Source organism: Lucilia sericata, unplaced genomic scaffold (genome assembly GCF_015586225.1).
Source record: "Lucilia sericata isolate MDLA Ls3-8-SP2 unplaced genomic scaffold, ASM1558622v1 Contig000482F_arrow, whole genome shotgun sequence".
In the NCBI taxonomy this organism is placed as follows: domain Eukaryota; kingdom Metazoa; phylum Arthropoda; class Insecta; order Diptera; family Calliphoridae; genus Lucilia; species Lucilia sericata.
In genome coordinates, this window is record NW_023994497.1 from 60,253 (window position 1) to 74,513 (window position 14,261).

The 14,261-nt window shown below is 28.6% G+C and overlaps 1 protein-coding gene across 14 annotated transcripts in view; it reads left to right on the forward strand.

Moving 5' to 3' along the window:
• Nucleotides 1-1,808: 1,808 nt before the first annotated feature.
• LOC119605398 (tropomyosin-2) overlaps nt 1,809-14,261 on the forward strand; it is a 50,515-nt gene continuing 38,062 nt past the window's right edge. For 10 of the 14 annotated variants that reach the window (XM_037958481.1, XM_037958482.1, XM_037958477.1 and 7 more), the window contains exon 1: nt 8,764-12,575. In XM_037958481.1, the coding sequence (XP_037814409.1) occupies nt 10,734-12,575 (1,842 nt within the window). In that variant the 5' untranslated portion in view covers nt 8,764-10,733. Of the gene's footprint in view, nt 2,029-7,189; nt 7,340-7,472; nt 7,599-8,763; nt 12,576-14,261 lie in introns of those variants that run through there. The other 4 variants (XM_037958489.1, XM_037958486.1, XM_037958490.1 and 1 more) reach the window with 2 other exon arrangements.

Consider the following 14,261-nt stretch of genomic DNA (forward strand, 5'->3'; position numbering starts at 1 on the left):
AAGTTATGCCAAATCTGTATCCCATTAAGTTATATAATATGCACGGTCCATTGTGAATCTTAATTCTGCGGAAGTCGTGCTGCATTCTCATGTCCAGATTTGATACCTTAGAAAGATAGATAGATAGATAGATAGATAGATAGATAGATAGATAGATAGATAGATAGATAGATAGATAGATAGATAGATAGATAGATAGATAGATAGATAGATAGATAGATAGATAGATAGATAGATAGGTAGATAGATAGATAGATAGATAGATAGATAGATAGATAGATAGATAGATAGATAGATAGATAGATAGATAGATAGATAGATAGATAGATAGATAGATAGATAGATAGATAGATAGATAGATAGATAGATAGATAGATAGATAGATAGATAGATAGATAGATAGATAGATAGATAGATAGATAGATAGATAGATAGATAGATAGATAGATAGATAGATAGATAGATAGATAGATAGATAGATAGATAGATAGATAGATAGATAGTAGATAGATAGATAGATAGATAGATAGATAGATAGATAGATAGATAGATAGATCGCTCTCGCTCGCTCGCTCGCTCGCTCGCTCGCTCGCTCGCTCGCTCGCTCGCTCGCTCGCTCGCTCGCTCGCTCGCTCGCTCGCTCGCTCGCTCGCTCGCTCGCTCGCTCGCTCTCTCTCGCTCTCGCTCGCTCGCTCGCTCGCTCGCTCGCTCGCTCGCTCGCTCGGTCGCTCTCTCGCTCGCTCGCTCGCTCTCTCGCTCGCTCGCTCGCTCGCTCGCTCGCTCTCTCGCTCGCTCGCTCGCTCGCTCGCTCGCTCGCTCGCTCGCTCGCTCGCTCGCTCGCTCGCTCGCTCGCTCGCTCGCTCGCTCGCTCGCTCCTCGCTCGCTGCTCGCTCGCTCGCTCGCTCGCTCGCTCGCTCGCTCGCTCGCTCGCTCGCTCGCTCGCTCGCTCTCTCGCTCGCTCGCTCGCTCTCTCTCGCTCCCCCCTCTCCGTCGGTTCTTGGCCTCTTCCTCCCCTCCGGCCTCCCCCCCCCTCGGTGCTTGCTTTCCTTTCCCCTCAAATGTAGATCATGATTTTGATAGTGATATTCCATCAAAAATTTATAAAAAATTTAACCTTACAGCAGGTTACACCCGGGCAAGACCGGGTATAATTATTTAGTAAAAATATAAATACGGGGACACCATGAATACAGAAGAAACCCCAAAAATGAAATGAATAAAGGGAAATTTTTCAAATACAAACGATTTTCAAATTTTAGAATTTTCACTTGAAAAGAAAAAGAAGAAGGAGAGTAGCACTAATACCTAGACAAATTCACAAATACTCATGTAAAATGTAAGAGTATGAGTGATCTTAGGGAAAATCACAGGTAAGATGAGATGAAAAGGAAATTATAAAAAATGGGAGAGTAAGAAAGAGAGAGAACTTAAAAATAAAAAGTTGTGTGTCAAAAAAATTTTGTTTGGACTTAAAAAAATCATAAATAAAGCTAAATGCACTCGAAAAGCAGTGCATTGGGTTAGATAGAGAATTACCCCCAACTTATGTATAAAAAAAAACTTATGTAGCAGCTAAATGGGTGGTGGGTAGAGGTTAGAGAAAAAAGTGGGTGGTGGGGAGTAAAAGAAAATAGAACAGCTGCTGAGATGCTTTAATGATTCTTTTTTATTTTTGTTGAGAAGCATTGCATTTTGGCTAAGCAGTTGTTGGCCTAGCTAAAGATCAAAACGAATCAAAGAAGAAACAGATTTTTATAAAATAAATAACTAATTTAACACATGCGCAAATACATACAAATATAAATTTAATTTTCTTCTTCAGTTTCTTCTACAAAAAATAATAAAAAAAAATTGATCGCTACTAATACATTTATACAAACGCACACTTATACATCTGCATGCACTAACACATAACGACTAGCCACTGAGATCGCAGCCAGTTGAGTCAACCGTTAGCACACAAATTTTAGTTGAACATCACAATCCGTTCAAGTCGCGGATAACTCCGATATTTAGTATTTTTATATTGTAAGTAAAAGAAAAAAAATTGAAAAAATTTATGAAAATATAAAAAACATATTTTTTATGAAAAAATATAAGAATTTTGAAAAGAATTATATTAAAAACAAACTAATTTATAATAAAAATATATAACAAATGCAAAAACATTTAAAGGATTATTAAGAAAGTGGCAATATTTCAGTGTTTGACAGTTATAAAAAAAGGTTTTTAGTGGGACAGTGTTGTATACTAACGGTTTTTCATATTTCCTGTTTAAAAAAGAAAACAGTGTTGTAAAGTGTTTTATTATTTTAAGTAATATTTTTTTCTCTAAAAATATATCATTTTTTGGCATTAATTTATTAAATTATTTTTATTTCTTTTTAAATATAAACAGTTTATTACTAAAACCACAGGTAACTTATATTATTTTGTATATTTACATGATTTTGTTAAAGAACTTTAACTAGTTTAATTGAGGTTAAAAACCTTAGTTTGTTTTCAAACAAAAACAACAACCATAAATATTGAAATTGATGTCATTTTCAATAATTTTTAATGGTAAAGTAAACCACAAGTTGTAGTTTAAAGTTTCCAAATTTGTTGGGCAAAAAAAAAGAAGAAAACTTAAAAAATAAGTAATATAAGTCAAAATAAAGGCAAAATTTAAAGTTAAATTAAAGAAAAACTTCAATTGAAAATTTGTAATATAAAAGTTTTGAAATTTGAACTCTAATCTGTAAATTCTAACTGTGAAGCTGTCTAATATTAGACAAATTTTTATGGAATTTTCTTCTACAAAATGTCTATTTTTGTTTCAAAATATTTAGAAAACCCCTCTCTTTAATTTGAAAATATATTCTTACAAAATTTGGAAAATCCAAAACAATTGGTATTGATAATAAAATTATGTTCTTTACAAAGTGATCGCTTCAGATTGTGTGCATTTTAGATTTGTTTATCAAAACTTTAGTTTTTTTCTACGATATCTGTTTTTGTTTAATCATATTTTTGCTGGAATCGAACAATTTACCGGCTTTAGTCTGAAATAGTATGAAAAACAATAACTTTGAAATCAGTAGATCATCAATTTTGAAGAAATTTTGAAAGAAATGTTAATAAAAATGCATTAAAAACGATCGTAATACCATTTGAATTATAATAGAGATAGCGATAGCTTTAGAATGCCGAAATTTATCTCCCAGAATTCAAGATTACTGCAATAATAACTTTAATTTAAACTAATTTTTAATATCGAAGGAAAAACGTTTACGAAAACGATCGACAGTTTGATAGACTTGAAATAAATATTACGAACGCTTTAGAAGGCCATAGTTTTCCCTCCCAGTATTCAGGATTTCTGCCATAACTCCTCCACTTAAAGTGATTTCGATAAAAAATCCCTTTAGAATACTATAAGAATTCAAGACGACTTTAAAAAAATCTATAGAAACTTTCAATACAGAAAGCATTTGCCGTAAAACTTTCATATCGAGCAAGTTTTGAACTAAAGCTATAGGGAAATTTATTCAAAACTGATTTCTATTCAATTTAATATATAAAGAAGAAAATTATAATAGTCTTTCTGATTAAGCAAAATCTATAAAATTTTGCTATAACTGTACCCTTAAAAATAAAATATATATTTTTTCAAAATCCCATTCTTCTTTAAATTAGGTTAAGAATAAGCAAGTCTGTACACCTTAAAGGAAATTTTATTTATAAACAAAAAATTTTCAATAATTACGTAATTTAAATTGAATCAAAAAGAGCCAGAAACTAAATGAGAGCGAGTGAAAAGGAGAGAGCAAAAGGAAAACCCAACCTAGCTACATATAGGAAAAAAAGCTTTTTTTTTTCTTTCAAATTTATATATATAGTCCAAATTTTTCTTTTAAAAATTTTCTATAAACACAAACCACCAATAGCGTAAAATAATTTTATAAAACAGATGCCTTGAAATTATATTATTTTTAGCTATTTAGCGAAAAATAACGAAGAACGATCTTTAAAAACACAATATCTATTTCAAAATTTTTGAAAACTCAAAAAGGTGTATATGTATGTATTGAATAAATGTGTGTGTATATGATTTGATCTCAGCATAACGCCCCATAAGTGTTAGAAAAGGAGAAAGAAAAAAAGCTTTCTTTTCTAACACAATTCATTCTTCTCTCTGTATATGTGTGTGTAACTATATAAAAAAAAAGATTCTAAAAATATCGCCAGCATTATACTTATTTTTTCGGATTTGTTTGTTTCATTTTAAATTATTCCATGATATTATTTTTTTCATACATATTATACATAATTTCATTATGTATAAGTAGTTCACTTGTTTAAAGAATTTGACACACTTTATAGAGAATAAATCGACACTTTTTTTTTTATCTTATTCTTAATACGAATTTCGATTAAAGAACCTTCTCTTGTTTGAAATTAAAATTGAATCATTATGTATTACTACTATATGGTATTAAATGTATGTGATTGGAATTAAATTGACAAAATATAAATTTACAATATTTGCTTAACAAACATTTAAAATACAAATAACAAAAAAAAAAAAAAAAAAAAAAAAAATCAGACATACTCCATACATATAGTAAAGTACGTACGTTTTATACAACAAAATTATGCGTTTTTTGACTGACAATAAGTTTAAAATGCCAATAGCCCCCCCTTCAAAATGTTATGGTAGTATAAAAATTAACCCGTAATGGGGTTCGAAAGAAATTTTATTTAAAAATTAAAGTTTATATTGTTTTTTTTTTATTTAAAAACAATTCAATTTGTCAAGTTTATTTTTATTTTTAGTTTTTTTTTTTGTGATTTTTTTTTTCCTTTTTCAAAACAAAGTTTTTTGCTGATCTTAGCTTAAGTTATTTCTTATTTGCATTGTCATTAAATATCTTTAGATATAATATAAAAAGAAAAATATTTACATGGCTATGGTCGCATTTTATACACCCTTGATTATAAGTAAATAACATTCTCTTTCATAATAACTAATACAATCAGATTAGGTGATCTTACTCCAACTTTGATTTAACAATGAAGCCCCCATATCTAAAATTTATAAAAAAATGTTTTCATGTCTGAATTTCTGTTCGGAATAAAGTTATTCGCAATGTTTTCAAATAAGATTTCAGTAAAAAATCTTTGTACCAGATGTTCTATAGCTCAGGCTATAGTCTAGTCTAGTCTATAGTTCAGACTAAAGTCTAGTTTAAAGTTCAGATTTAAGTCTATTCTGTAGTAACACTAAAATCTAGACCACAATCTAGTTTATAGTTCAGACTATAGTTTAATCTACAGATCAGACTATGGTCTAGTCTATAGTTCTGACTATAATTTAGACTATAGTCTCATCTACAGTCCAGACTATGGTCTAGTCTATAGTTCTGACTATAATTTAGACTATAGTCTAGCCTATAGTTCAGACTATAATCTAGTCTATAGTTTAATTTATAATCTACAGTCTAGTTAATAGTTCAGTTCATAGTCTTGTCTATAGTTCAAAGTACAGTCGAGTTTATAGTTAGGTGTATATCTCAAGCTATAGTCTGGTCTATACTTCAGATTATAGTCTAGTCTATAGTTAGACTATATTCTAGCCTACAGTTCAGACTATACTCAGACTCTTATCTACATTTCAGATTAAAATTTCGACTATAGTTCAGAATATATAGTCTAGTTCATAGCTCAGACTAAAGTTTAGTCTATAGCTCAGACTAAAGTTTGGTCTATAGTTGAGACTTTAGTCTAATCTATTCTCTAATATATAGTTCAGACTAATCTATAGTTCAGATTATAGTATAATCTATAGTTAAGAATATAGTCTGATCTATAGTGCATAATATAGTCTAATCTATAGTTCAGACTATTGTCTAATCTATAGTTCAGACTATTGTCTAATCTATAGTTTAGATTATAGTCTGGTCTATAGTTGATATTATAGCTTAGTCTATAATTAAGACTACAGTATAGTCAATAGTTCAATTTATTGTCTGGTCTATAGTTTAAACATTAGTCTTACAATTCTAACACACCCTACTTCTGTTATTATTTCCAAATAATTTTCTTCCGATAACAAATACCGTTTATCACTTAAATAATAAGTTGTTGTTGCAACAAACAGGGGGGGGGGCCTGAGCAAATACCAAAGTTTTGATTCATAAACATATTTTGTTGAACGTCAACTCTTTTTCTTGTTATTATTTTTCGTTATTCACACGAAAAAAATTGCATTTTTTTCGTTTTGCAAGAAAAATAAAGCGAAAAAAATTAACTGCAACAAGGTGAAATTTAAATTTATGGAGCGATCATGTGTTTATAAAATTTAAGCTTGAATTTTTGTTTTACGTTAATTTAGGCTTAATAAAAATTTAGTTTGCTTGATTGATAGTATTTTTTGTTTGTATTACTCATATATAAATAAATAGTAGTGACCCTTATTTGGCAGGGAAAAATGATAAATGTCTAGCAGCTACTAGAAGTTTGAAAGTGGTCACGTTATGTTTGAAAATAACAAATAATATTTTAGAATATTTTCATTATAATTAAACTGGACCCGTCTATAGTTAGGATTATATTATAGTCTTAAGTATAGTCTGTTGTTTAGGCTATGGTCTAGGATATAATTACAACTCTAGTTTCGTCTTTGTAGTTCAGACTATAGTTTAGTCTCAACTATAGCATAGTCTAAAGTCGAAACTATAGTTGAGACTAAAGTCTTGTCTATAGCTGAGACTATTGTCTAGTCATGCTCAATGAAAATAGAGCCAATTAAAAAAAACTTGACAACAATTTCATGTACAAGTGCATGTACTGTCAAAAAAGTTATTTGTGTGACGTTTATACATAAATTGCACTATTTCACATTTGTATTTGTCATGCATTTTAAACGTGTCTGTCTATCGATATTCCCGTCTCTGTTTACAAGGTGTCAAGTCATGAACATCAAATAAAAACACTTTGAAATGTGCCACTGTTTTTTTTTGCCATTAATTATTCTATATTAAAATTATAAACCATAAAATCAATTTAAACATTTAAATTATGTTTAAAATGTTAACGCACTGAATTACTTCATTTTCTTTAATAAATACGAAATGAAAAGTAATAATACTTTTGTAATATTAAAAAAAAAAACTAATTATATATTATTTTAATTATTTATTTGCAGTTTCTTCTCGAGTAAACACACAAAAAACCAACAGCCATGGATGCCATCAAGAAGAAGATGCAAGCGATGAAAATCGACAAGGACGCAGCTTTGGAACGTGCTGCTACTTGCGAACAAGAAGCACGCGATGCCAACATTCGTGCCGAAAAGGTAATAATAACAAAAACTAAATAATATTAAAAATAAAAACTATAAAATTTTACAAATAGTTACAACAATTATGTCTACTTATTATTGTTAACTTAATTTATTATTTATTTTGTATTTTTTTTTTTAAATATAGGCCGAAGAAGAAGCTCGCCAATTGCAAAAGAAGATCCAAACTGTTGAAAACGAATTGGATCAAACACAAGAAGCTTTGACTTTGGTCACCGGCAAATTGGAAGAAAAGAACAAGGCTTTGCAAAATGTAAGTAAATTTGAGTCCTCTTTTTTATTAAGAATTCAATTTTTAAGTATCTAGTGAAGAATGAGGGAAATAATATGTTTAAATATCTGAAAGTATCTGAAGGCAATTAGGAAAAATGTCTGTTTTAGTGGTGTTTTTACATTTTTTGCAATTTTTGGACTCAATTTTATAAAAATTTCTTATGATATGTTTGAGGAATTTGAAAAATGTAAATTACAACAAAACTATGTACTTTTTCCTTGTTGCCAATGATATACATACAATATAAATATTTGTTTTAACATAATTGTTTCCCTATTTCTAAAAGTAAGTGTTAAAATATGTATTATCTCATGATTGTATATATTTCAACACGTACACTTAAGTAATTAAACATTTAACACCTATGCGGTGTTTAGTTTTAAAATAAACCTTAAAATAAACTCAAATATATGCAAATGTATAGGAATAGTTTCAATTTCTAAACAAAATCTTAAAAAATAAAGCCCTTAGGTATAAAAACACACAAACAGTTGAAATCTAAACAAATATTTTATAAGAAACTAGTTTTTCTATTTTTCTTAATATAATTATGTTTAAACAAGTACTCATAAGCAATTCGCTTAAATGCTAAGGTATTCCCTTATATAAATATAAGGTAATACCATTTCATACATCTGGCATCATTCTAAGTTTGTTGTCACACGTTAGACGTTGCCAACTGTAAATTTATACTAAAACAACGGTACATATTTACTTTATTTCAACATATGGTAGCACTATTTTATAACTAACGGTTTTTTTATATTTTAAACAAACATGTGGCATCATTCTTAGCTACATCTCATGCATTAAATGTTACCAACTGTTAAAATTTTTTAAATTTCTGCTATTTTTACACTCACAAAAAGATATAAGACATAATAACACATTTTTGCACATTCCTTTTTTGTTTTTGTCTCATTTTCCTACACAAAAATGTATGTATCTAGCCAAGTACTTTGAAATTATATAGTATAGAGTTCAAATACAGAAAAATTTACTTTTTTATGTATTGAATATATCAAATAACCTAAAACAACTATAACAAATAGTGAAAATGAATGAAAAATTAAAAAACGTAATAAAAGTAAAATGTGATGGAAAAAAGAGCATGCGTTGCAAACACAATGTATTTTTTGGATAAAATTAAAAACAAATATGCAAAATGTTTAGACTAGCGACTGACTAATTGTTAGGAATTTTGTTTTGATAGGTAATTTGGAAGGTTTCCAAAAAATATTTCTAAAAATTGCAGTAGAACTATAGTTTTTAACAAAATTATTCATCATTTGGAATTTAGTATTGATGATTAAATATTATAATATGCAAATTTTAAATGGGTCATTTTAACACTAATAATCAGCCCTAAATCATAACATATTCATACATATTTTTCAGTAAATATTAAGAAAATTATTCAAGGTAAAAACAAATTTTCAATAATATGTATTGGATTAATTAAAAATGTCTTTTAGCATTCAATAAAAAATCTTTCATACTTTTATAGAGTATATGTATATTCGTTTACTCCAGAAATAAATATTACGTGTTTATATGAGTAATAGATTTTTCATATACAGAAAAATATATTTCAATTTTCCGGTGATTTTTTTTTCATTTGAATATTGTATACAATGAACAACACCCCAAAATATAGTGAGAGTTTGTTTTTTTCTATAGTTTTATTAAAGAACAGAGAGTAAAAGCAAAAAAAGCTAAATGTGTGGGTTGTATAATGGCTTGTGAAGATCAGTAATTAGAGCGCACTTACGAGGAAATTATATTTGAAAAGAGAAAAGAGATTGTGCGCCTTTAGTATTTGGGGGAGCATGACTTTTTTTTGTTAGTTTACTCTTTCTAACGCATGAGTGTAATGAGTGAGTGTCATGGTTAACTTAAAGTAAAAGAATACGGCAACGTTTTATAGCTTAGACGATCGGTCGATCAGATTTTTTGTGTTTTTTTTTATATTTTTTGGGGGAGCACATTGTTGGCTGGCTGCTAATATAAAAAAATCATATATACCAAATTTAAAACACAACAAGGCAGCGCAGAGCAGACAATCTTCAACACACTATTTGTCTACAATTAAACTAAAATAAGTTAAACAACTTTTCCAACAACTTTACCCCTGCTGAACTTTTATAATAAAATATTAATTAAGAGAATTAATAATAATAATTAAAGCAAATTTTTAAATAATTACAAATTAAATAAAATAATTTTGCAAAAAAAATACAAAATTTTCTTTTAACATTTGACGCAAATGGATGATGAGTCTCTATCTATCTATATAAGCAAGCCGGAAAGCCAAAATACAACAAAATATAATTAAACTTTTTACGCTATGTTGTAATAACACATATAAAAAGCCATTAAAAACGCAAAAAAAGTGAAAAAAGCAAAAAATGTTATAAAAAGAAATTAATAACACACAAAATATATAGAAATTAAAAAAAAAAACTCACAGCGTGTAGTGATGATGATGTTATATATAATGTTATAAACTTTTAAAAGAAACTACGAAAATTACACAAAAAACTTGCTTTTATTTTTGAATTTTAAAAATAAAATAACAAGTTTTTTTAAAAAACAAATTTAATACGAAAGTTAAATTATACTTAATTTTTCAGTTTTTGCTAAAATTAAAGTAATTAATTTGCAGAGTTTAAGTTTAAACGTTAAAAATAAAAGTTTCTCAAGTAACTAATAAATAAAAACTTAAATCATCACTTAAGCTGTTTAATAATTAAAGTTTTTTTTTTTATAAAAATCAATGGACTAGAAACATATTCCATATTTTTCCATAATTTTGTTATACAATTTGAAATAAGTTTAATTTTTTATATATTTAAAAAAAAGTATAAATAAATGAAAAACCCTATAAAACACAATAAAGAACATTTTGTAACATCAAATTGATTAAAAATATACAATTGAACATTTGCCAAAAACTTGACATTGCTTTAAAATTTCACAATATCAAAGATATTTTTTGATAAAAATGTGTTAGAATTAAGTTTTTAAGTGAAATATTTAAAAAAAAAAAAAACACTTTAGTTTTAAAAACTAACACAAAACAAAAAATAACTGTTGACTTTATTTTGAATTAATATGGTGGAGAAAATATTACAAGAAACTAAAACAAATAATTATTACAATAAATGGCATATTGTGACAAATGGCAAAACAAAACAAATAACAACAAATACAAATAATAATAAAAGTTGTAAAAAAGACATAAACATTAATAGTAAAACAACAACAAAAACAAAGACTATTATACCCAAGCAAAAAACGTTAACACCCAAAAAATTAGCGGTAAATAATAATAAAGATTATCGTGTGGCAACCCTGCAAGCAAAACAAAAACACAAAGAGAATAGCCAACAACAATTACAGTTGAAGAAAACCACAACATGCTTAACGGCAGTTGGCAATACCAAAGCAATACAGCAGCAACAACAAGCACGTAGACGGCGCTCGAATCAACAAGAGATACGTCAAATTAAACGTGCTCACCGCCATCTATTGACGAGTGGAGGTTATGATAAACAACAGAAAACGCAACAACAACAAAAACAAACGAACTGTCAAAATAACAGCTGCTCACCAACATCATCATCGTCGTCTTCTTCTTCGTCAACCTCCTCCTCTGCACTAAAGAAAACACAAAAAAAATTAAAACTTAGCAGTGGCAATAATAAAAACTCTCTAGAATTAAATAATAATAAAAATAAAAAATTACAAAGTAAACAAAAGAATAAAAATTCATCATCACCCTCATCCTGCGTCAGTAAACAACAGCAACAACAAAAGAAATTAAAAGGAAAAAAATTTAATGATCAAGAGTCGATAATATCATCGCGTTGGTGTTCCATAGAAGAACAACTAGATTTATTGGATAAATTATTGTATTATTGTGATGAAGATGAGAATGCAGCTCTGAAAGAGTGGTACGATTCCATAAATAAAGAACATTATTCTTCCGGTGGTGAAGAAGAACCCGACTCCTTAAGTGATTGTGATTGGAGTTGGAGTGACATTATGTCCTCCTCTTCCTCAGCAGCAGCAACTCAAAATGAGGATGCTCAGTCTACCATAAGCAACAGTAGCCTTACATCGTCGGCCTCGTCGTGCAACTCATCTCTAGTGCCGTCCTCTCTTAAACGACGTGGTCATCAACATCATCCCCGCTTTTCGGGTACAAGACGACCCAATGTACCGCCCAATGTTCAGGAAATCCTAGCAGCCTTATACAAAAAAGAGGAAGAAACAGCAGCAGAAGCAGCTTCTGCCACACAAAATGATACTAATAGCAATACACTGGATACAGTTGCAATGGACGATTCCTATACCCATGACTACAACGATGAACCGGAAGATGATCCTATAACAGCTCAACGTATTAAAGCCTCATTAAACTTGCCTTTAACCGAATCGGTAACCACCTCTATGGGTAGTAATAGTCCCACGCCTACTGATGATAGCAGTATGCTGGACGAAGGAGTTGTATCAGCTCAAACACCTACCTCAGCTGCCGGCGGCCAGGCACCCAAAGAGAAAAAATCCAAATCAAAACGTGATAAGTCTGATAAAACAGAATCTACGAACAAAGAACAAAAGAAATCGAAAAAATCCAAAAAAGATAAATCAAAACGTTCTTCCGCCTGTCTAGAGTCCACAGAGACCCTAAACGATGCCGCCTCTGCTGCCACCGATGAAGGCATAGCCATCGATGATGATGATGTGCAATCGGCCGAATGGGCTAAATTGCGCTGTACTAGTGAGGCGGCCGAAATAGTGGCCGAACGTGAGGCAAGACGTAATAAAAATCGTTGTGCTGATTATCCCGGTTTGGCTTTTGGTCGTTCGATATTTTCATCGGACACGATGATGAAATTCAATATAATACGCAATGAACTACACAACATCATGAATACACAATTAAAAAGGGTAATTGGAAAAATCTAATTCAAAAAATAATACAATTTTATTTTGTTTTCGAAATCGTTAGAAAAAAGTTTTTGAAAAACAAATGCATTGAAAAAGCAAGAAAAGTGATTCGGTTGGAAGTTTTACTTTTCTTTAAGTAATTGTAAAATTTTAAATAAATATGAAACAGTATATGATTTTCTTAAAACTCTAGCATTTGTTTTCCAATTCACTATTTTAATATTGAGTTTGGAAACAAATTAACATTGTTTTCTCTAACAAATTTTTTCATTTTATTAATATTTTTTGAAAACTATGCTTCAAATTTCTATTATTTTTTGGTGAAACTACAAAACTATGCAAACATTTATTTGGATTTTATAAAAAGAAAGATTATTCTTAACGATAAGATTAGTTCACAGTGTTATTTGCGAAAACTTTTTAGAAGTTTTGAAAACGAATTTAGTTGTGATTCTTTGTTTTTTTTTTGTTATTTCATTAATTATTTTTCTTAAGAACAATTCACTGTCATTATTATTATTATTGTTTTGTCTTCTTTGTCGTACTATGTACATGTTTAGCATGTTAAGACAATTAAACATTTTAATAATTTCAAAATGATGATTACATTTGTCCATACACTCACTCATATGGGGACAATTAATTTAAAAGAGGTTTTAGTAATTTTATGTTTGAATTTATAAAGTCTTTGTTTGAAATATTTTTAATTCAAAGTTTCAAAATCTTTAAATTTTTTATTAAATGTTAATAAATATTTAATGATTTAATGATATCTTGAAGTTTTTAAATTTTTGAATTTTTCAAAAAATTTTTCATTTTTTTTTTATAAATTTTAAAATTTTCTCAAAATTTTAAGATTTTTTAAATGTTCTCAAAGTGTTTTAGATTTCAATTTCTTAAATTTTTAATTAAAAATTTTGATTTTTTAAATTTAAACTTTTAAAAATTCAATATTTTTTACAATTTTCTACCGAAAAATGTTTAACAAACAATTTTCTTTAATAAAAAGTGTTATACACACCATTTTTTACGGAAAAAAGTGTTATACACTAATTTTTACCGAAAAAGTGTTATACACACAAATTTTTATAGTGAAAAGTGTTATACACACAAATTTCTATAATGAAAAGTGTTATACACAAAATTTTTTACTGCAAAAAGTGTTATACATATAATTTTCTACCGAAAAAAGTGTTATACGCAAACTTTTATACCGATAAAAGTGTTCTACGCCCAATTTTCTACCGAAAAAAGTGTTATACGAAATATTTTGTTCCGTAAAAAGTGTAATACACAAATTTTTTACCGAAAAAAATGTGTTATACACAAAATTTTTTACTGCAAAAAGTGTTATACATATAATTTTCTACCGAAAAAAGTGTTATACGCACAGTTTTATATCGAAAAAAGTGTTATACGCACAATTTTCTACCGATAAAAGTGTTATACGCCCAGTTTTCTACGGAAAAAAGTGTTATACGCACATTTTTCTATAGTGAAAAGTGTTATACACAAAATTTTTTACCGGATAAAGTGTTATACGCACAGTTTTCTATAGTGAAAAGTGTTATACGCATAATTTTCTGACAAAAAACTGTTATACACAGAATTTTTCTACTGAAAAAAGTGTTATACACATATTTTTCTACCGAATACATATAATTTCCTATATAACTACTGTTATAC